The 21,652-nt window shown below is 60.7% G+C and overlaps 1 protein-coding gene across 1 annotated transcript; it reads left to right on the top strand.

Moving 5' to 3' along the window:
* Window positions 1–1,199: 1,199 nt before the first annotated feature.
* Window positions 1,200–21,232, top strand: DNAI2 (dynein axonemal intermediate chain 2). Its single transcript, XM_062216215.1, has 13 exons — window positions 1,200–1,382; window positions 3,841–4,002; window positions 4,683–4,804; window positions 6,425–6,567; window positions 7,280–7,393; window positions 9,188–9,327; window positions 10,788–10,910; window positions 16,109–16,332; window positions 18,297–18,432; window positions 18,862–19,008; window positions 19,150–19,377; window positions 20,628–20,678; window positions 21,011–21,232. Exons 1-13 carry the CDS (start codon window positions 1,200–1,202, stop codon window positions 21,230–21,232), a joined length of 1,995 nt encoding a protein of 664 aa, XP_062072199.1.
* Window positions 21,233–21,652: the final 420 nt, after the last annotated feature.

Raw genomic sequence — 21,652 nt, 5'->3', positions numbered from 1 at the left:
CTTGAACCTGTGCTCCTACGGGATACAGTGTCCCAGGCGACTGTTTAACCCTCAGTGCCACAATGCTGGCCCCAGCAGTTTTCCTTTAGGAGAGAGGGAGAGCAAGAGCGAGCCCCTAACTGTGGGGCCTGACCACTCTGAGTGGAGGTGCAGGCGCTTCACACTGCGGGACGGGGGGAAGGGGGCCAGTGTTTCCCCGAGTGGCATCCTGTGTCCACGCAGAAGAATAAACACATCAGGATGCCCTGTGCCCGCCAAGCCATTGTCTTCTCCGGGGAAGGGGGTTTGCACACGGCAAGAAGAGGTCGGGTGGGGGGTGCAGAATACCAGTTTCTTTAAGAGTCTGGCTCGGGTTGGGTGGTTCTGGGGCTGGAAAAGTGATGAGCAGTTTGTATGGGTGCAGAGATGGCCCTGCCCCCCTCCCTGCTCAGCCCTGCCCCAGCGGCTCCAGGGCCCGGGGCTGCCCCTGGCCCCTGCTGCGAGGTCCTGAGACATAGAGTGGGCATCAGTGTAGCTATTCGGGGCCTTACAGGTCCTGCGCCCAGCAAGCATGGCTGTGAGCTGCTGTCCACAGCGCCCGGAGCTCCCTAGGTCTTTTATATGCTCTGGATACACGTCCTTCGTCACACAGATGACGTGCAGATGTTTTCTCCACGTCTGTGGCTTGTCTCCTCCTTGTCTCCTGAAAGTTCCAAGCGCCAAAGTGTTTAGTTTGAACGAAGTCCAGTTTGGCATTTGTTTTTCTTTTTCTTAAGATTTATTTGCTTACTTGAAAGTAAGAGTTACAGAGAGAGAGAAGGAGAGGCAGAGAGAGAGAGAGAGAGAGAGATCTTCCATCCACTGGTTCACTCCCCAAATGGCCTCAACAGCTGAGGCTGGGTCAGGCCAAAGCCAGGAGCCAGGAGCTTCTACCGGTTCTCCCACAGGGGTGCAGGGGCCCAAGGACTTGGGCCATCTTCCATTGCTTTCCCAGGCCATAGCAGAGAGCTGGATCAGAAGTGGAGCAGCTGGGACTTGAACCAGTGCCCATATGGATGCCGGCACTTCAGGCGAAGGCTTTACCTGCTATGCCACAGCGCCGGCCCCTAAATAAAATAAAAAAAAAAAAAATGCAGATGCAGCTACTGGACCAATTGCCTAGGCCCTTCCCCCTCCCACAGCCAGACTGAGAACCCCGTCCCCCCGCAGCAGCCGTTGCCATGGAGATCGTGTACGTGTACGTCAAGAAGCGCAGCGAGTTCGGGAAGCAATGCAACTTCTCCGACCGCCAGGCCGAGCTGAACATCGACATCCCGCCCAACCCCGAGCTGGCGGAGCTGTTCGTGGAGCGGAACCCGGTGGACACGGGCATCCAGTGCTCGGTCAGCATGTCGGAACACGAGGTGCGTCCTGCACCCCGGTGTGGGGGCGGGTGACCCAGGCTGGGGAAGCTGGGGGCCGGCCTGGGGGTGGGCCAGGGCCATAGGAGGGACTGGGTGTCCCAGGCTGGGTGCGGGGCCGAGGGCAGGAGGGACCTGGCCGTTCCAGGGCGGGTGAGTGTGGACCCAGAGGGGCTCCTGCACCATGGCTGGGCAGGGGTCTGGAGGAGGTAGGAAGGGAACGGCTCAGCTTGAGGGCCGCAGAAAGTCCTGCAGAAGCTTCCAGACCGGGGAGCTCTAAGAGGAGAGAAATGAGGTCCCTGGGCCTGAGGACCTGAGCGCTCCGTGCCTGTGTGGCCCCGGGTATCAGCTCCTGACCGGCTCTTGGTGGCGCACGAGGTGCTGGCCCCAGCCTCATGGGTGATTCAGCTGAGATGCATCGGCTTTTGCTCTCCCAAGCTGATTACCATGGGAGAGACCTGCATGATGGCGCCTGTGCTGTAGCCAGCAACAGTGACGCCAGGCTGGTCACACCCTCCAAGGCTCTCCTGCTGGGAGCCAGCCCTCGCTGGCTTAACACTGGACAGGAGACAGGGATGGATTGCTTAATGGGAACAGGGCTTCCGCGGGGCGCTGGGGAAGCTGTGGAGGTCGAGGGTCGTGATGATTGCACAGGGGTGTGGCTGATAATGCCCCTGGGTTTTCAAAAAAAATTTTAAAGAGTTTATTTGAGAGGTAGAGTTTTAGATAAAGAGAGGGAGACAGAGAAAGGTCTTCCATCCGCTGGTTCACTCCCCAAATGGTTGCAATTGCCAGAACTGGGCTGATCTGAAGCCAGGAGCCAGGAGCTTTTCCCAGGTCTCCCAAGCGGGTGCAGAGGCCGAATGACTTGGGCCATCTTCTACTGCTTTCCCAGGCCACAGCAGAGAGCTGGAGCGCAAGTGGAGCAAGCAGGACTAGAACCGGCGCCCATGTGGGATGCCGGCACCACAGGCAGAGGCTTAACCTACTACACCACAGTGCCAGCCCCGCATTTTCAAATTTTTTTTAAAAAATATTTGTTCATTTATTTGAAAGGCAGAGTTACAGAGGGAGAAAGAGAGAGAGAGAGAAAGAGAGAGAGAGAGAGAGAGAGGAAGGAGGAAGAGGTCTTCTATCCACTGGTTCACTCCCTAAATGGCCACAATGGCCAGGGCTGGGCCAGGATCTTCATCCAGTCGCCCATGTAGGTGCAGGGACCCAAGCACTTGGGCCATCTTGCACTGCTTTCCCAGGCCATAGCAGGGAGCTGGATCAGAAGTGGAGCAGCCGGGACCCGAGATGCAGGTACCACAGGTGGTGGCTTCACCTGCTACGCACAGCCCCGCCCCCTGAATTCTCATCTTTATTTGAAAGGCAGAGACACAGAGATTTTCCATCACTGGTTCACTCCCCAAGTGCCTGCAACAGCTGCAGCTGGGCCAGCCCAAGGCCAGGGGCCTGGAACTCCATCTGGGTCTCCCGTGCGGGTTTCAGGGACCCAGGTACTTGCGCCATCGCCTGCTGCGTCCCGGGGTGCACATTAGCAGGGAGCAGGTATGCTTGGCACCCCAGGGGCTTCTTAGCCACGGCGTCTTCACCGGTGCACCATTGCACGCCCCAGAACTGTGCACTTGAGGAGGCTGGCGCCGCGGCTCACTAGGCTAATCCTCCGCCTTGCGGTGCCAGCACACCGGGTTCTAGTCCCGGTCGGGGCACCGATCCTGTCCCGGTTGCCCCTCTTCCAGGCCAGCTCTCTGCTGTGGCCAGGCAGTGCAGTGGAGGATGGCCCAAGTGCTTGGGCCCTGCACCTCATGGGAGACCAGGAGAAGCACCTGGCTCCTGCCATCAGAACAGCGCGGTGCGCCGGCCGCAGCGCGCTACCGCGGCGGCCATTGGAGGGTGAACCAACGGCAAAAGGAAGACCTTTGTCTCTGTCTCTCTCTCTCACTGTCCACTCTGCCTGTAAAAAAGAAAAAAAAATGAGGAAAAAGGAGGAGGGAGGCATGGGGCCCGTTGAGCGGGCAAAGCCACCCCCCACCCCCACCCCGTTCCCAAGGACAAGCACAGCAAATCCAGATGCGGGGTTGCTCCGAACGTTTCGATTTCTGCGGCATTTTTGACGGTGGGATAGAGGAGGATCCTTCACATCTTTTTTTCTTTGGAATCTCACAAAACAGGTCCATCAGGGTTCAGGGCAGAACTGGAGCTTCCTGGAGCAGCGGTTATCAGCTGCAAAACTTCTTGGCTCCACAGGGTGGCGCTGTGTGGCCACCTGTGACCCCCACCCCTGAGGACCAGGAAGCTCCTGGCTTCGTGGCTTCAGCCCGAGCACCTGGTGGGGCTGCCCCTGACAGCTCAGGCCCTGGAGGCCCCCCCATTCCGGGTTGACAGAAGTGGCTGAAGGTCCCCCCTGGGGAGGGGCGGGCAGATGGCCGTCCTCTCACCACCGCGCTCTGTTTAGGCCAACACAGAGCGGTTCGAGACGGAGACCCGCGGGGTTAACCACGTCGAGGGGGGCTGGCCCAAGGATGTGAACCCTCAGGAGCTGGAGCAGACGATCCGCTTCCGGAAGAAAGTGGAGAAGGACGAGAACTACATCAATGCCATCACGCAGCTGGGCTCGGTATGGACTCCAGCTCCAGCGTCAGGACCAAGCGGGTGGTACAACCCGGCTGTGCCTGGCCCTGCGTGGCCTCGTGCAGCACTGGTGTTGGGGGTGGGGCGGGAGGAAGCCAGAGGCCAGCCCCCGGGAGCGTGCAGTCGGGGACCTGGCACACCCGTTAGCGGTGGGGGAGAGACAAGGGCTGAACAGGCCCTGGGAAGCCAGTGGGAGCCCCGCCCTGCAGGCAACAGGATCACCCAGGCATGCGTTTGTTCAGCAAGTTTGGACCGGGCACACTGAGTTTGCAAAACTGAACCTCACCCATATCCTGGGCCCCAAGACTTTGCAGCCCCCTGGGGGCCAAACCAGGTGCAGACACAGTGCTGTTACCGCCCACCCAGGCGTGTCTCGTGCTCTCCATGGAAGGCAGAGAAAGAAATGCCGTAAGAGAAGGGGCTGCCTGTCCTGCTGCCCCATAAGGAGGGAGTGACAGTTTCCTGCTGTAGGGACCCCAGAGGGCTTCCTGGAGGTGGTGCTGTCAGTGTACTGTGCCTTTATGGGCTGTGTGTATCTGTGCTGTGTGCAGACCCCCCAAGAACCCATAGGACATTGAAACCGCGTGAGGTGCAGGGCCGTCAGCCCAGGGAGTCGGCGGGCCCCCCCTTTGCCGCTAAGGACTCCCCGGCCGCCCCCGCCCCCAGATCATGGAGCACTGCATCAAGCAGAACAACGCCATCGACATCTACCAGGAGTATTTTGACGACGAGGAGGCCGTGGAGGTGACGGAAGAGGCCCCTTCGGCCAAAACCATCAACGTCTTCAGGTAGCTCGGTAGCCAGGCGGGGGTGTGGCCAAGCTGTGAGCCCCTCCCCTTCACTGCCCTGAAAGTCCGGGCGCTCCTCCCTTCCCTCCCTGTCCCCTCCTGGCGCCGTGGTCTGCCTGAGACTCCCAGTCCGTGGCCTTGCTCGGTGGCTCCCTTCACTCGGTGGCAGGTGGCCCGCCCCGTCTTGGTGGCTGCTGCGTTTGGAACGAAGTCTGGCTCCCAGACTTCTCGGGAAATTGAAACCCAAGGCCTCCTCCTGCTGTTGATGGTGCTAAGGAGGTGGTTTTGGCGGGAGGCGGGGCTTGAGGCCCGGCCGATGTGTCTGCTCCCCATGGTCGGAGGCCAAGTCCCTGGGCCTGCACTTGGACTTGAACTTCCAATACCGTCTTATGAAGTTGGTTTTCCCAGGTGTCCCATTGTGCTTACAGCACGCTGGCTAAGACAGGGACTCAGGTCTTGGGTGCTGGGTAATAAACACGCCGTTGTGCGGGGGCAGCGTCCCCGTACACCTGCTCGCCCCCCGGAAGGACGTTCTGGTCGCTTCCACGCCGGGCGATTGCGGTGAGAGCTGCTGGCGACACCCGTGTGCAGGCTTTTGTGTGGACACGCGTTCCACTCCCACAGAGTTCTCCCGGACTCCCTGCCCGCTCTTTGTTACGATGGTGATGGAAGAAAAAGGCTCAGAGCGCTGGGTCGTCGGCGCACCTGGCACTGGGCCTGCGTGTGCTGGGTTGCTGTCCCTGCTTTCTCTCTTCCCCATCTGTACGGCTGTGAGGCTGGTTCTCCGATTCCTGGAGTCTTGTCGGTTTCACTGGGAAAAACCGATTTCTCTGAGCGCTTCGATATATGTGAATATTTTTATTGATTTTTTTAAAGATCTATGTATTTGAAAGTCAGAGTTACAGAGAGAGGGGCACACAGAGAGAAATCTTCCGTCCGCTGGTTCACTCCCCAAATGACCGCAATGGCCCTGGGCTGGGCCAGGCTGAAGCCGGGAGCCCGGACTTCTTCCAGGTCTCCCACATGGGTGCAGGGGCCCAAGCACTCAGGCCACCTGCTGCTGCTTTCCAAGGCGCATTAGCAGGGGACTGGATTGGAAGCAGAGCAGCTGGGACTCGAATCAGCGCCCATACGGGATGCTGGTACTTACTATAGATGGCGGCTTTACCCGCTGCACCACAGCGCCAGCCCCATTGAACATTTTTAAAATATCATCAATAAGTTGGGGGAGGGGCCGGCACTGTGGTGTAGCAGGTACAGCCACTACCTTCAGCGCCAGCATCCTATATGGGTGCTGGTTCAAGTCCCAGCTGCTCCACTTCTGATCCAGCTCTCTGCTATGGCCTGGGAAAGCAGTAGAAGATGGCCAAAGTCCTTGGACTCCTGCACCCATGTGGGAGACCTGGAAGAAGCTCCTGGCTCCTGGCTTCGGATAGTGCAGCTCTGGCTGTTGCGGCCAATTGGGGAGTGAACCAGTGGATGGAAGACCTCTCTCTCTCTCTCTCTGCCTCTCTTTCTCTCTATGCAACGCTGATTTTCAAGTAAATAAATGAATCTTAAAAAACAAAAGTTGGGAGAGCATCCACTCCAGTCTCCCCGTGCCCTTTGCTCCCCCTGAAGGGACCCCCAGGAGGTCAAGCGGACGGCCACGCACCTCTCCTGGCACCCCGACGGCAACAGGAAGCTGGCCGTGGCTTACTCCTGCCTCAACTTCCAGCGGGCCCCCTTGGGCATGAGCCACGAGTCGTACATCTGGGACCTGGGTGAGGAGCAAGGGGTCCTGGTGGCCAGGGCGGGCTCCGGGGTCAGAGCCGAGATCAGCAAAAGTAGGGCAGAGGGCAGGCGGAAGCAGAGGGCCGACGACCCAGGAGGAGGAAGCCACATGGCCCTTCCCTGTCTGTGTCTGGCACAGCTGGGTGGAGCCATGTCACAGGCTGGAGGCTCCCTCCGAGTCTACAGCCTTCATCCACACGGGATGCTGATCTTGGTCCCTAAAGAGCATATCCGAAAGACGCTGCCCAGCTGAGAAGGGACCTGCAGGGGAGGGGAAGGGGACTCGGGCCTCTGGTCCACTTGCCTTCATCCCTGGCCAGCAGGGGCAGTGTGAGCACCTGGGAGCGGGACTGATGGCCGCAGCCCGGCAGGGGCAGATGGTGGTGGGCCCCACCCTCTTGGGGGCCCCTCCGCTGTTCTCATGGGCACCAGGTGCAGAGCTGGGACTTGAGGCTCCTAAGTAGCTCAGTGGGTTCCTACAGCGACCCTTCCGGTACACGCCGCTCGGTCCCCAGTCCTAGAAACAGAGCCAACAGCAGGTGCACACCCCCCAGTCCCCAGAATGAAACCCGCCCCCCACCCCCACCCCCAGGGCGGAGAGGAACCACAGAGCAGCTTCCAGGCTCCCTCGAACAGCCCCACCTGTGGGAGGGCTCCAGTGCTCGGCCCATCTCTCACCAGGCCTAGGGGTTCATTTTATAGAAAACCCCAACAAGCCAGAAATCACGCTGAAGCCGTCTTCCCCGCTGGTCACCTTGGAGTACAACCCCAAAGACTCGCACGTACTCATTGGCGGCTGCTACAACGGGCAGATAGGTGAGGGGGCCCCAGGCACGGGCTGTGGGGGACCTGGCGGGGCAGACACAGACGGCGTGAGTCCGGCTTTGCCCAGGGCCAGCAGTGTCTGCAGCTGGGGTCCTTCGAGGAAATCCAAATTCTGTGCGCGGCGAGAAGTTTTAAAACCGCAGCTCAAGTCAAGTGGGGGCCCAGTGGACCAGCCCCCCCCCCCAGCTGTCAGGGGCTATGAGACTCCCGGGGGTGCCGGGGACTCCTACGTGGCTTGCAGGATGAGCGGGGCAGCCTTTCTGTGCTGCTCCTTGTAAGGTGTGAATCCCTGGCGTCTTGGGCAGAATTCGCCCACGGAGCCATCTGGTCCCAGCTGTTCTCTATTGGAGGGTTTTTTTTTTTTTTTTTTTTTTTGAAAGAGTTACACGGTGCCAGCGAGGGAGGTCTTTCATCTGCTGGTTCACTCCCCAATTGGCCGCAACAGCTGGAGTTGCGCTGATCTGAAGCCAGGAGCCAGGAACTTCTTCCGGGTCTCCCACATGGGTGCAGGGGCCCAAGCACTTGGGCCATCCTCTACTGCTTTCCCAGGCCATAGCAGAGAGCTGGATCAGAAGTGGAGCAGCTGGGACTCGAACCAGTGCCCATATGGGATGTCAGCACTACAGGCAGTGACCTTACCCACTATGCCACAGCGCCGGCCCCCTTTTGGACGTTTTTGAATGACAAATTCCACGTCTTTCCTTGGGCCAGGTCTCTTTCCGTCTTCCGTCTCTTCTGGGATCTGTTTTGGGAGTTTCTGTGTCTCTGGGGACTTGATTCCCCCCTCCCTGTGCGAGCTTTTCCCGGAACGGCTGAGACACTTCTCAGAAGCGCTCGGTGGCTCCTGAGCGAGGGCTCCCTGCAGTCTCCCCGGGGAGCTAGCGCGGGGCCAGGCCAATGCCAGGAGCTGTGAACTCAGCCCAGGTCTCCCGTGTGGGCGGCAGGGACCCAAGTTCTGCGCCATTCCTGCTGCCCCCCAGGGTGCACTAGCAAGAGGGTGGATTGGGAGCAGAGCCAGGGCTGGAACCCAGGGACTGATACGGGGTGTGGGCGTCCCAAGGGGTTCCTTTTTTTTTTTTTTTTTTTTTTGACAGGCAGAGTGGATAGTGAGAGAGAGAGAGAGAGAGAGAAAGGTCTTCCTTTGTCGTTGGTTCACCCTCCAATGGCCGCCGCGACTGGCGCGCCGCCGCGGCTGGCGCGCTGCAGCAGGCGCGCTGCGGCCGGCGCACCGCGCTGATCCGATGGCAGGAGCCAGGTGCCTATCCTGGTCTCCCATGGGGTGCAGGGCCCAAGCACTTGGGCCATCCTCCACTGCACTCCCTGGCCACAGCAGAGAGCTGGCCTGGAAGAGGGGCAGCCGGGACAGAACCGGCGCCCCGACCGGGACTAGAACCTGGTGTGCCGGCGCCGCAAGGCAGAGGATTAGCCTAGTGAGCCGCGGCGCCGGCCCCAAGGGGTTCCTCAACCAGTGCCACAAACACCTGACCACCCCCACGTGCTCCTCTACTGCACAGCGCAGCAGGGGCTGCCTCTGTGGGCCCCCCTGCCTGTCTCCCCAGTCCTGTTCCCCATGGCCCCCCAGTGGTGGAGTGTGGTGCGTGACATGCGGCCGGGGCTCCCCGGGATGGATGAAGCTTGCACGCCGGGAGTCCTGGTGGGGGCTGGTAGGAAACTCAGGCTGTGACCCCAAAAAGCCACAGACCTGCCGATCCCAAGCCCCGCTCCCTGCACCAGGGGGGGATGTCAGTGCCCCATTTACCCCTTCCTTGTCTCCTCCCCCGCCAGCCTGCTGGGACACCCGGAAGGGCAGTCTGGTGGCCGAGCTGTCCACCATCGAGTTCAGCCACCGGGACCCCGTGTACGGCACCATCTGGCTGCAGTCCAAGACGGGCACCGAGTGCTTCTCGGCGTCCACGGACGGGCAGGTACTGACCGGCCAGGCCCCGGGGCCGGGCGCAGGCACTGATCAGAGCCGCCCAGGGGTGGTCGCCTTTTGCCTTTTGGTTTTTAATTGGCTGGTGAGCTGTGCACAGGCCTGGGACAAACTCCCAGGAGTATGGAAGGGCAGGCGGCGCAATGCCTCAGCAGGGAGCCAGACTGAACATGGAGCACCCAATGCCAGCATTGCAGGTGTGGCTTAACCCATTTCGCCACAATGCCGGGCCCCAAAGTGCCTTCCCCGGTCCCTGTCCCCAGCCTCCCAGACCCCCCGGAGGGCGTCAGCTTCCCGCCTGCCTTCAGACATGGTCTCCGAGCAGACACCTGCCTCTCGGCTCCGCCCCTCGCACAGCTCACACACTGCTCTGCCCTTGAGGTTTTCACTCATCAGGTGCGGGAGACAGTGCCATATTCGGGGACTGTGCGGTGTGAGCGGGCCGGGATATATTTAAGTGGGTTTGCGTATCCTGTTGGTGCCCAAAAGGTGGAGAGAATGTGGCTACCCAGCTTTATCGCTCTCCTGTGCAGGGTTGCTGGGCCAATGCATACCCACATTTTGAAAGAGTTGTATTTATTTGAATGATAGAGCCGCACAGAGGGAGAGAGGAGAGGAGAGAGGATCTCCTGTCTTCTGCTCCCCAAACGCTGGCATAGCCAGGACTGGACGTGGCCAAAGCCAGGAGCCAGGAACTCCGTCTGGGTCTCCGACATGGCTGGCAGAGACCCGAGGCCTTGAGCCATTATCTGCCTCCCTGCCTCCCAGGAGCACCAGGAGGAAGCTGGGTTGGAAGCGGAGACGCCAAGACTTGAACCAGGCGCTCTGACACGGGACATGGGCATCCCTAGCGGCGGCTTAACCTGCTACTCACGTTACTGCCGCCCCGTGTGTGCGATTCTAACGCTGCCGGGTGTCAGCATAGCCCGAGACCTTGAAGAAGAGATTCCTAGGCCACACTGGTAACCTTGCCTCAGTAGGTCTGGGGTGAGGCCAGCACCTGGCTTTTGTGCTTGGGAACCTTGAGCCATTGCGGCGATTCTCAAAGTGTATTCGCTCTCAGGGGTCGCCGGGAGGTCCAGCCACAGCCTTTTTCTTCCTTTTTTAAAAAGATTTATCCATTGATTTGTTTGGGAGGCAGAATATCAGAGAGAGAAAGGGAGAGGCAGAGAGAGAGATCTCCCATCTGCTGGTTCACTCCCCAAATGGCCACAGTGGCCAGGGCTGGGCCAGGCCAAAGCCAGGAGCCAGGAGCTCCATCTGGGCTTCCCACATGGGCGGCAGAGCAGCCGGGACTCCAGCAGGCACTCAGCTGTGGAATGCCGGTACAGGAAGCAGCAGCTTAGCCCGCTGCACCCCAGTCCTTGTCTGGTCCCAGGCGCGGGGGAGGGAAAAGCCCAGGAGAGCAGGAGACCCCCTCCAGGTCTCCAAGCGGCCCCCTCTCCCCTGGAGGTCATGTGGTGGGACATCCGCAAGATGAGCGAGCCCACCGAGGTGGTGGTCATGGACATCAGCAGGAAAGAGCAACTGGAGAACGCCCTGGGGGCCATCTCCCTGGAGTTTGAGTCTACGCTGGTGAGTGTCCCCTCCTGTGCCTCCCCTGCCTTCCAGCGCCCAGGGCAGGGCAGTGGGGTGGGGGTGCGGGAGCAGCAAGGTCAGGCTGTGGCTGAAGGCTCGGCTCCCAGGGAGTCCCAGGTCCCGCCCCTGCCAGGCCTCCACGTGGTCTTTACAGCTACCTCCCAGCAGGGGGCAGCAGAGCTTCTTGGGCTGAAGCCATTCTCTTTTTGGGCAGTGGCCGGGCTGGGCAGACGGCAACCTTTCAGACAGCACAGGACTCCCGAAAAGCCCTGTGGGACGGAGGGGGCCCTGTTCAGGACCCACCTGGGGAGGCCTGGCCTCCAGCCCCTCCGCCCCACCTCTGTCTCCCGCGGGGCCCTGGACTGGTCACTTCCCTTCGCCTGGGGTAGGGACCTGAGGTCAGAGGGGGCTCCCTGGGAAACCAGAGCACAGACACATTTCCGGCATTGGCTAACTGAGAAGGGAGGAGAGAGAAACGAAGTTGAGCGGTGATGCCCGTGTGTCCCGGGCAGGAAGCTTCTAGAAGCAGCAAATGAAGTCTTGACTGTACAGCAAAGAAGCAGAGGTCCCTGGCCCGGGCTGCTCCTGGCTTGGTTCTCACTGGAGCCCAGGCCTGGCTCCCGGGGAAGCGCCACCTGTCTGCCCTCACCCTGGGACCCTGTGGGGCTCTGACCTCATACCTGCCCCCCCACCCCGAGGGGTGGTCACCCAAGGCCGGGGCATGAATGCTGGTGGGGTGAGGTGGGTGGTAACTCAGCTGAGCCCACCCATGGCCCAGGGGCGCCAGGCACTGTGGGCGTAGGTGGCATCAAGGCCACTCTGGTCCCTGCCAGAGGGGAACGGGTTGTGGGGGGAGGTGGGTCTCTGGGGGCTGGACTGGGGGCTCCGCCAGGCTCACGGATCACTTTGTCCACTCATTCGTTCACCAGGCTTGCCCAAGCTCCTACTCCATGGCAGGCCACCAGGGCCACCGGGGCTACATCAGTGACCAAAAGGGACCAGAGTTTGTGCCCCCAGAGCTGGAGCTCCAGCTGGGGGAGAGGCAGTGAACAATGAGTCAGAGATACAGCAGCCACCTGTACCCAGGGGGGCACTGCCAGGGCCTCCCACCCTGCACCCCGGGTGTGCCTGAGGCCACGGAAATCCCCACCCTCTGGACTCCTTGTTTTTCTTTTCTTTTCTTTTTTTTTTTTTTTTTTTGACAGGCAGAGTGGATAGTGAGAGAGAGAGACAGAGAGAAAGGTCTTCCTTTTTGCCGTTGGTTCACCCTCCAATGGCCACTGCGGCTGGCACATCTCGCTGATCCGAAGCCAGGAGCCAGGTGCTTCTCCTGGTCTCCCATGCAGGTGCAAGGCCCAAGGACTTGGGCCATCCTCCACTGCCTTCCCGGGCCACAGCAGAGAGCTGGCCTGGAAGAGGGGCAACCGGGATAGAATCCGGCGCCCCAACCGGGACTAGAACCTCATGTGCCGGCGCCACAAGGCGGAGGATTAGCCTGTTAAGCCACGGCGCCGGCCCTGGACTCCTTGTTTTTCGTGCAATGCGCACACAGCTGTGATAATGGGTCATTAGCAAATGAGGTGCAGTCAGCGACACATGGCCGTACGTGTAATAAAACTGAACAGCTGTGGCACTATAGGGCAGTAAAAGCTGCGTGGGTGCTTCCCGTGATGACAGGACCGCACCACGCCCGCATGGCAGGCGTGTGGCACACCCCGGGCCACTGTGCCACTCCCTTGAGAGCCACAGAGCCAGTCTGCCAGCTGAGACGGCTCCTCCGGGAGTTCACGGGCGGCCAGCAGAGGGTGGGGCTGTGCGCCGGTCAGAACCCGCACGCCACTGGTGTCGGAGCGGTTGTTCATCTTTGCAAGCTTCCTTTGGGTCCCTCAGGGGACCAGGGGTTCAGAGGAACCACAGAGGCAGACCTGTGGGTGATGGGGCCCCCACGGTCCCCGGCTGGAGGGGATGAGAGGCCGGGACAGCGAAGGCCGGGAGGCGGCCTTGAGCCTTCGCCTGAAGTGAGGTGGCAGGTGGCAGGGAGGAGCCCAGGGCGAGGGGCGGGCCTGGAGGGCCCTGTGGGCTGTGCAGGACGCTGAGCAGGGGATGTGATTGGCTCACATCACAGAGTGATGGGTGTGTTCCTTGCCCGTTGCTGCCTCTCAAATTATCACGAGCTGGTGGCTTCAAAAGGAGTGCATTTGTTTATTTAAAAAAATTACCTGAATGTGCATAGCTTGAGGCAGTTTTAAAAAAGATTTATATGTTTGAAAGGCAGAGTTAGAAAGAGAGAGGGAGATCTTCCATCTGCTGGTTCACTCCCCCAAATGGCTGCAACGGCCAGGGCTGGGCCAGACCCAGGCCAAAGCCAGAAGCTGGGAATTCCATCCGGGTCTCCCCCGTGGGTGCAGGGGCCCAGGCACTCAGGCCATCTTCTGCTGCTTTCCCCCGCGCATCAGGAGGGGCTGGATCTGAGGTGCAGCAGCTGAGACTTGAACTGGCGCTCATATGCGATCCGGCATTGCAGGTGGTGGCTTAACCCACTGTGCCACAGTGCCGGCCCCAGCCAACATGTGACGGCCCAGCTCCTGTGCCCGGCCTGGGGTTGCACAGGCTACGTGCACCGGCCTGGGGCTACGTGCTCATCTGGAGGTGAGGCTGGGGTAGCATCTGGCTGGCTCGTTCTGCTTTGCGGCCTGGTGGCTTGCACAGCCCTGGGGTCCCTGTAGCTCTCAAAGGACTTCCGGCTAGGGCCAGCGCTGTGGCATAGCAGTTGAAGCCACCGCCTGCAGTGCCAGCATCCCATATGGGCACCAGTTCAAGTCCTGGCTGCTCCACTTCCTGTCCAGCTCTCTGCTATGCCCTGGGAAAGCAGTGGAGGATGGCCCAAGTGCTTGGGCCCCTGCACCCATATGGAAGACCTGGAATAAGCTCCTGGCTCCTGGCTTTGGATCGGCACAGCTCCGACTATTGCAGCTGTTTGGGGAGTGAACCAGTGGATGGAAGACCTCTCTCTCTCTCTCTCTCTCTCTCTCTCTGCCTCTGCCTCTCTGTAACTCTGCTTTTCAAATAAATAAATAAATCTTAAAAAAAAAAAAAAAAAGAAAGAACGGAAGGGGAAAAAAAGCCCCCGGCTGCGTGACAGGCAAGACAGCGCCTCCCGCTGAGTCAGCTGAGACGCAGGCCCTGGTAGCTCCTTGACCGGGTTCTACTGAGCAGCACCGGGCCTGTGCTGTGCCCACCAGAAGGGGCCGGCGGGGAGTCCACAGGGGCAGGATGAAGGAGGCTCGGGCCAGAGTCAGGGCAGGTGGGGAGAGCTGGTTGGGTTCTGGAACATACCGAGGGGCACCCTGTGCTGTTCGGTCCAAAGGGACTTGGGGAGGCCTCCGACAGGTGCTGACTCAAGTCCCACCTGTTTCTCCATGCGCCCCTCTTTTTTTTTTTTTTTTGACAGGCAGAGTGGACAGTGAGAGAGAGAGAGAGAAACGTCTTCCTTTTCCTTTGGTTCACCCCCCAATGGCCACTGTGGCCGGCGCACCGCACTGATCCGAAGCCAGGAGCCAGGTGCTTCTCCTGGTCTCCCATGCAGGTGCAGGGCCCAAGCACTTGGGCCATCCTCCACTGCCCTCCCGGGCCACAGCAGAGAGCTGGACTGGAAGAGGAGCAACCGGGACAGAATCCGGCGCCCCGACTGGGACTAGAACCCGGTGTGCCGGCGCCGCACATGCGCCCCTCTTTGGGCTGACTGCTGGCTTCCCCTGCTGGGGACAGGTGCAGGTCCCTCCTGCTCCCCCTGGTGGTGGGATGGGAGATCTACCTCCCTGTCTCACTTTTGACTCTGCCTTTTAAATACATGAAATAATTCTCTTAAAAGATTTATTTATTTATTTATTTATTTGAAAGTCAGAGTTACATGGAGAGAGAAGGAGAGGCAGAGAGAGAGAGGTCTTCCATCCACTGGTCCACTCCTCAATTGGCTGCAGGGGCCAGAACTGCACCAATCAGAAGCCAAGAGCCAGGAGCTTTTTCCAGGTCTCCCACATGGGTGCAGTGGCCCAAGGACTTAGGCCATATTCTACTGCTTTCCCAGGCCATAGCAGAGAGCTGGATAGGAAATGGAGCAGCCGGGACTCGAACCGGCATCCACTTGGGATGCCAGCACTGCAGGCAGCAGTTTTACCTGAGCCACAGCGCCGGCCTAATTTATTTATTTATTTATTTTTAAGTAAGGAGGCTGGCTCCAGTTTGAGGAGGAAGAAAGAGCAGATCTGGGTGTTTTCTAAAGGTTTTATGGTCGCATCTTTAGTAATTTTCTGATAGAAGGAAACTTAATAAAGTAATCTTTTAAAATAAAAATCTAGACGCTGTGCAGGGGCAGATTCAACACCCTCAAGGCTCACGGGTCCGCAAAGGCCTTCCCCCTCTCAGTGTGCCCCTCCCCTCTCTAGCTCACCTGTCCACCTGGGCACTGAGGACACAGCACCGCGTGGGTCCAGGTCTTGCCCGCGGAGGGCTCTAGTCTGGGCTGGAGATTAAGGCGTGGAGCAGGGAACAGGCAGAGCATGCACGGTTGAGGGGCTACGCTCAGAGCCGAGGGGAGAGCCCTGGATCAGGAGTCCGGCCTTTGTCCACACAACCCACAGGGACACGAGCATCTGCTGGGTGGCCCGTTAGTGGCCTTGGAGCCAAGCAAGACAAGCTGGGCCCCCCCAAGGAGCTCACAGCCTCGAGGAGGGACAAGCGGCATCGGGGACCCCCCAGCGGCTTCCTTAGGGCTGGTGGCTCTGAATTCGCAGGGTCATCCAACCCGGCCATTGCCACAGCCGGCGTCACTGTCGTGCCAAATGAGGCTCTCCAGTGGCCTGGGCCGCACAGCATCCCCTCTGCGGGCCTGGTCTACTCTCTCTGTAACCCAGCAACAGCACTGTTGGGGGCAAATGCTCTGCGGACACAGGGATGTCCTGGGGAGGGGCCAGTGGTGACCTGCAGGGGCCGGGAGAGTCAGGGACGGTGTCCCCACGCCTGCGGTCCTGCAGCAGGTTCCCCGAAAGGGGGAGACCCGAGGAGGCTGCGCAGAGTGGAGACAGCTCCCCAGGAGGGCTGGGGCACAGCCCGAGCTGAGGCCTGCACCTGCCGACCCCCAGGGCAGGCTGCTGGCCTCGAGGCTGAGCCCAGAGTTGGTGCCTCCCCCTCCACAGCCGACCAAGTTCATGGTGGGCACCGAGCAGGGCATCGTCATCTCCTGCAACCGCAAGGCCAAGACGCCGGCCGAGAAGATCGTGTGCACCTTTGGGGGCCACCACGGCCCCATCTACGCCCTCCAGAGGAACCCCTTCTACCCCAAGAACTTCCTCACCGTGGGCGACTGGACGGCGCGCATCTGGTCTGAGGACAGCCGGGAATCGTCCATCATGTGGACCAAGTGAGGTGGGGGAGGGAGGGACCCCGGCCCACGGCGCCTGTGGAGTGGAGAGAATGCCCTTCGCAAATGCCCGCACTGGCGTGAGCGGGGCCTCACTGGGGGGCGAGGTTCATCCCCAAAGCTGGATGCTTCCAAGGCTCCGCAGAGGAGTGAGGTTTTCAAGATTCATTGTTTGCTGCAAAGACAGAGGGACAGAGCGAGCAGGAGAGGGCCAGAGATCTCTCATCCACTGGCTCACGCCCCAGATACCCGCGACAGCCAGGGCTGGGCCAGGCAGAAACCAGGAGCCAAGAGCTGCATCCGGGTCTCCCGTGGGTGGCAAGGGGCCCAGCAGGAAGCTGGAATCGGGAGTGGGGCCAGGACCGGCGTCCATCGCTCCCGTATGGGACGCGGGCGTCGGGATCCGTGTCTTAGCCAATTCCTTCGTCACGGCTTCTCACGGCCCCTTGGGTCCTGCAGCTGCTGGAGGGTGGGCCTGGGGCTGAGCAGAGCCCTCGCCCTCACCCTCAGGGCTCAGTCCCAGAGGGAGCAGGTGGGCCTGGGTCCCACAGCCCGTGTGTCTCCTTCCTCTCGCATGGTGGTCAGCAGATCTAGTAACAATACCAGAGGCCCAGTCCAGTGTGAATTCAGGGGAGGGGGGCGTCTGGCACAGCACTTCCGGTGCAGCTGGGGACACCCCCGTCCTACATCCCAGCGCGTGGATGCCCGTCCTGGCCCGCTCTGATCCCAGCTTCCTGCTTGTGTGCACCTGGGAGGCAGCAGTGATGGCCCAAGAACTAGGGTCCCTGCAGGAAACCAGCGCGGGTTTCAGGCCCTGGCTTCAGCCTGGTCCAGCCTCAGCGGCCGCAGGCATCAAGAGAAATGAACCAGTGGATGGCAGATCTTTGTCTCTCTGCCTTTCAGATAAAATGAAAATAAAACAATAACTGGATTTCAGAAAAGACGAATGATTTTTTTAAAAAGTCTATCCCATGGGCCATTTGAGACAGACTAAAAAATATCTGCCATCAATCCCCCGGATAGTCTCGCTCGCTTCTCCCACTGGGGCTCACTTAGTTGCAAAGGAGTCTGGGAAATGTAGTCCTGGAATGTAGTCCGCTGGAAAAGGGAAGACTGGGCTTTGGTGGGGAGCTTGCAAGCTGCACTGTGGGCACGCACGTGTGTGTGTGTGTGTGTGTGTGAACGTTTCTCTGAAAAGTGCACCCTGGTCACGGAGGAGACTTTGTAGGGCAGGAAACGTAGCCCCCTGCTGAGCTCGGAATCGGATTTTCCCGGCCCTTCCTTCCTCGGGCTCCTTCTCATGAGCTCCGAGCCCGGGGCCTGATCCGGCAGCTTGCACCTGCTGCCTGGGGTTCGCCATGGAGGAACACCAGGAGCCGGCCCACAGGAAGGACCATCGTCAGAGCTCTTTAGAGAGCAGCCCGCAGGGGCTCGCGCTATGGTGCGCCGGTTAAGCTACTGCCTATGAGGCCAACATCTCATACGGGCGCTGGTTCAAGTCCTAGCTGCTCCTGGGGAAGCAGTGGAAGATGGCCCAAATGCTTGGACCCCTACATCTACCTGGGACACCTGGATGAAGTTCCAGGCTCCTGGGGCCAGCGTTGTGGCACGGCGGGTTAGACCCAAGTCCTTGGGCCCCTGTACCCACATGGGAGAGCTGGATGGAGCTCCTGGCTGCTGGCTTCGGCCTGGCCCAGCACTGGCTGTTGCAGACATATGGAATGAACCAGTGGGTGGGAGACCTCTGTCTCTCCCTCTCTCTCTGTAACTCTGCCTTTCAAAATAATTTATTTTATTCAAAGAGCACAGCCTGCGAGTGTGGGCAGCTGAGGTTGGCCCCCAGCAAGAAGTCAGACACAAGGAAGAACTTCCTGCCCAGCAAGGCTCCGACAGCCTGGAGTCCAGGAGCCTCTTGGCCCCTCCCAGCCACAGTGGCCTCTGACCTGTGACCCCGGCTCCTACAGGTACCACATGGCCTATCTCACGGACGGCGCCTGGAGCCCCACGCGGCCGGCGGTTTTCTTCACCACCAAGATGGATGGGACCCTGGACATCTGGGACTTCGTGTTCAAGCAGTGCGACCCCGCCCTCAGCCTGAAGGTCAAGGGCGGGCACCCCTCCCCCACCCCGGGCATCCAGACCCTCAGCTAGCCCTGGGCCCGTGGGGGGTGGAGGGGACACATGTGTGATCGGATGTGTCCTCGTGCCGGCTCTGCTGGCCACCCACGGCTCTCCACTCAGGAACGTGGTGGGGTGGGCTCCTGCGGGGTTAAGAGACCCTTGCTGGTGGGGAATTAAAAGAGAGAAAGCAGCAAGTGCCTGGCGTGGCCTCCCCCAGGCCGAACTCGTGTCAGTGGGGCGCCAGCCTGCGGGGGCTGGAAGGAGATGAGGCTGGGGGCCCAGGCCGTGACACCGCGTCTCCGGGTTGGGGGCGTCACCTGGGCTGTGGAGCTGGGGGCCCAGGTAGTCAGACAAACGCGACTTCGCTCCCCTTTTCCCCTCACCTGGGTCTGCCCGGCCCCCCGACAGGTGTGCGACGAGGCCCTGTTCTGCCTGCGGGTGCAGGACAGCGGCTGTCTCGTAGCCTGCGGCTCCCAGCTGGGGACGACCACCCTGCTGGAAGTGTCCAGCGGGCTGTCCACCCTGCAGAGGAACGAGAAGAACATTGCTTCTTCCGTGAGTGCCGGCCGCCGGGGCGGGGCACGCGCAGGGCGGAGTAGCCAGAGAGAGCCAGGGGTCCCGCCCTCCCAGGCTGGGAAGTGGTGGCCTAGCTGCCCTGCCTCCTCCCAGCGGCCGCTCTGTCCCCATGTGTCCCAGATATTTGAGCGGGAGACCCGGCGGGAGAAGCTCCTGGAGGCGCGGCACCGAGAGATGCGGCTGAAGGAGAAAGGCAGGGCGGAGGGCAAGGACGAGGACCAGAGCCACGACGAGCTGGCCGTCGACCTGGACCAGCTGGTCTCCAAGGCCGAGGAGGAGTTCTTCGACATCGTCTTCGCCGAGCTGAAGAAGAAGGAGGCCGAGGCCATGCAGAAGAAGCCAGAGACTGTAGGGGGCTCGGCAGGGGCGCGGGTGGGCTGGGGGCCGCCCAGTGGGAGCCATGGCGCCCGGGTTCTGCCTGCTGGCTGACCTCTGGGGGGACCTGACTCTGGCCACGTGGCCAGTGGGAGGAACTGCACCCTTCCTGTCTTCAGGCCCCTCGAGGGTGGGAGCTGACCCAGGCCTCTGGGTACCCTCTGTCCCCACCCACTGTGGCAGGTGCACCTTGTATGTGCATGGTGGCCAACCTATGAGATCCTGGGGTTAAGGGAGCTGCCAGAGAAGAGTGGGCATGAGGGCCCACAGGCTGCCCAGACCGGGGCCCGCGTGGGTGTGGTGTCGGAGTGGGACTTGGGAGTGGCCCATTTGCCACTCACCTACAGCACTCTCTGGCAGCATGCCTGGGCCGGTCACTCCTTCTCTTGGTGCCCTAGCTTTGAGCTGGGAAGTCAGGAGGTTGATCTTGACCATCTGGTCCTGGCCTTTAGGGGGCCCACTGATAAGAGGCCAAGATGGGCCAAAGCCAAAGGTCAGCAAAGCAGGGAGGCTGCACAGTCAGGGTGGGGGACGCGCAGAGTGGAAATAGGGGCCCTCATTGACAAGGATTGGGAGCGTCAGGGAGATGGATGGCACAGCGTGAAGTCCCAGGCTCTGAGCCACCGCCTAAAGCCCCCGGCCCCGGAGCTGGCCCCTGGTCACGGACAGAAGGTTCTGGTGACAGAGGGAGACCGGAGCTGGTTGCACCTGCGACCTCTTCCGTCTTCTGCCCCTTCCCCCCGGCTCTGAGGAAGGGGTGTGATTTCACGTTGCACGTTGCATTTGAAAGTGCCTGGGTGTGAAATGCTTGATTCTCACGCTGGCCATGTGACAGGTGCGCCTAGAGCCCTGGCCTTCTGACCCGTAGCTCAGGGCTCCTCCACCGATCACCCTTGGCCCATCCAGGCCCCCAGAAGGCTGGCCTCGGCCACCTGTTATGGTGCAGGGTGGCCGCCAGGCCCCTGCTGGGCGCTGTCATCCTGAAACGCTCTCTCTGTGACACTTGGAGCAATCTCAGGGAAGACTGTAGCCTCCGAGGGGCCCGGGCCGCACGGATTCCCAAGGCCCCGCCCGTCCTCGCACACCTGCTGGCTCTGAGCAGGGGAGCTGGCACCACAGACCCCAGAGCACCCAGCAGTCGGGCTGCTTTTGGCCTCCTGGGGTTCACACCCTGGGGTGGGCAAGGCCTGAGCCTCACCAACCTTTCTGGTGTCTTCCCGCAGCAAGAGAAACCCCCGGCTTCGGAGTCCGAGGAGGACGTGCTGGGGGAGGAGGTGGAAGAGGAGGAAGGGGAGGAAGAGGAGAAATCCGCCTAGAAGGTCGCCCGCGGCTGAAGCTTGGTTCCCACTGGTCCCTTCCTCGCCTGCCTGGTGGTCTCGCCCTGGTCGGACACTGGGAGCTGAGCATCTCCCAGGGAGCGTCACGGCAGGGGGATGCTGACCGACAGGGCAGGGAGATGCTGACCGACACAGCAGGGGCTGAGCGAGCCCTTGGTGGGAGGGATGGAGCAGGGCTCGCCCCGCAGGGGCTGCCCACTGTCTCTGCCACCCCAGCACATCCCGAGACCGGCCGCACCGCCAGCCTGGTCCTGGTTGTTTGGATTCAGCCTCTCACGGATTCCCCAGCTGTCACCTTCCTCCGGGAGCCTCCTGTGGGCCTGCCGCAGCCTTCGGCGGGACCTCGGGAAGACGGGCCTGCCTTGTGGACCCCCCTCAGCCACCTGCGCACCGGGAGAAAACCCGCCCACTCCAGAGAGACTTTCAGAGCTGCTCCCAGGCAGCGTGCGCACTCAGCCACGGCAGAGGCCTCCAAGTGCGCATGCGCCTGAGCAGGTGCAGGCGGCGACCCCAGACCCCGCTCCTTCCTGTGCACCAAAATGCTTCCTCTGATCCCAAGTTAACAATAACAACGACAAGGACCAGTGCTTGTCCTGCATCCTGCATTAAGAGCTGGGCTTGTTATGTTAATTGCTCTTTTTTTAAAAAAAAAGATCTATTTATTTGTTTGGAAGGCAGAGTTACAGAGTGAGAGGGAGAGAAAGAGATAGCTCTCATCTGCTGGTTCATTCTAAGAATGACTGAAACAGCCAGGGCTGGGCCAGGCCAAAGCAGGAGCCTGGAGCTCCATCTGGGTCTCCCACACGGGTGGCAGGGTCCCAAGGACTTGGGCCATTTTCTGATTTCCCAGATGTATTAGCAAGGAGCTGGGTCGGAAGTGGAGCAGCCAGGGCGTGAACCAGTGCTCACGT

The sequence above is a fragment of the Lepus europaeus genome, chromosome 18 (assembly GCF_033115175.1).
Source record: "Lepus europaeus isolate LE1 chromosome 18, mLepTim1.pri, whole genome shotgun sequence".
NCBI lineage: Eukaryota > Metazoa > Chordata > Mammalia > Lagomorpha > Leporidae > Lepus > Lepus europaeus.
The sequence above is the reverse complement of the archived record's forward strand: the minus strand, read 5'-3'. Positions and strand labels throughout refer to the sequence as shown.

Bases quoted from the DNA above. Each gene is read 5' to 3' on its own strand.
- DNAI2 (XM_062216215.1), top strand. From the start codon at position 1,200: ATGGAGATCGTGTACGTGTACGTCAAGAAGCGCAGCGAGTTCGGGAAG. The intron at 4,003-4,682 runs GTATGGACTCCA...CCCCGCCCCCAG, and splicing joins CCATCACGCAGCTGGGCTCG to ATCATGGAGCACTGCATCAA. The intron at 19,009-19,149 runs GTGAGTGCCGGC...CATGTGTCCCAG, and splicing joins AGAAGAACATTGCTTCTTCC to ATATTTGAGCGGGAGACCCG.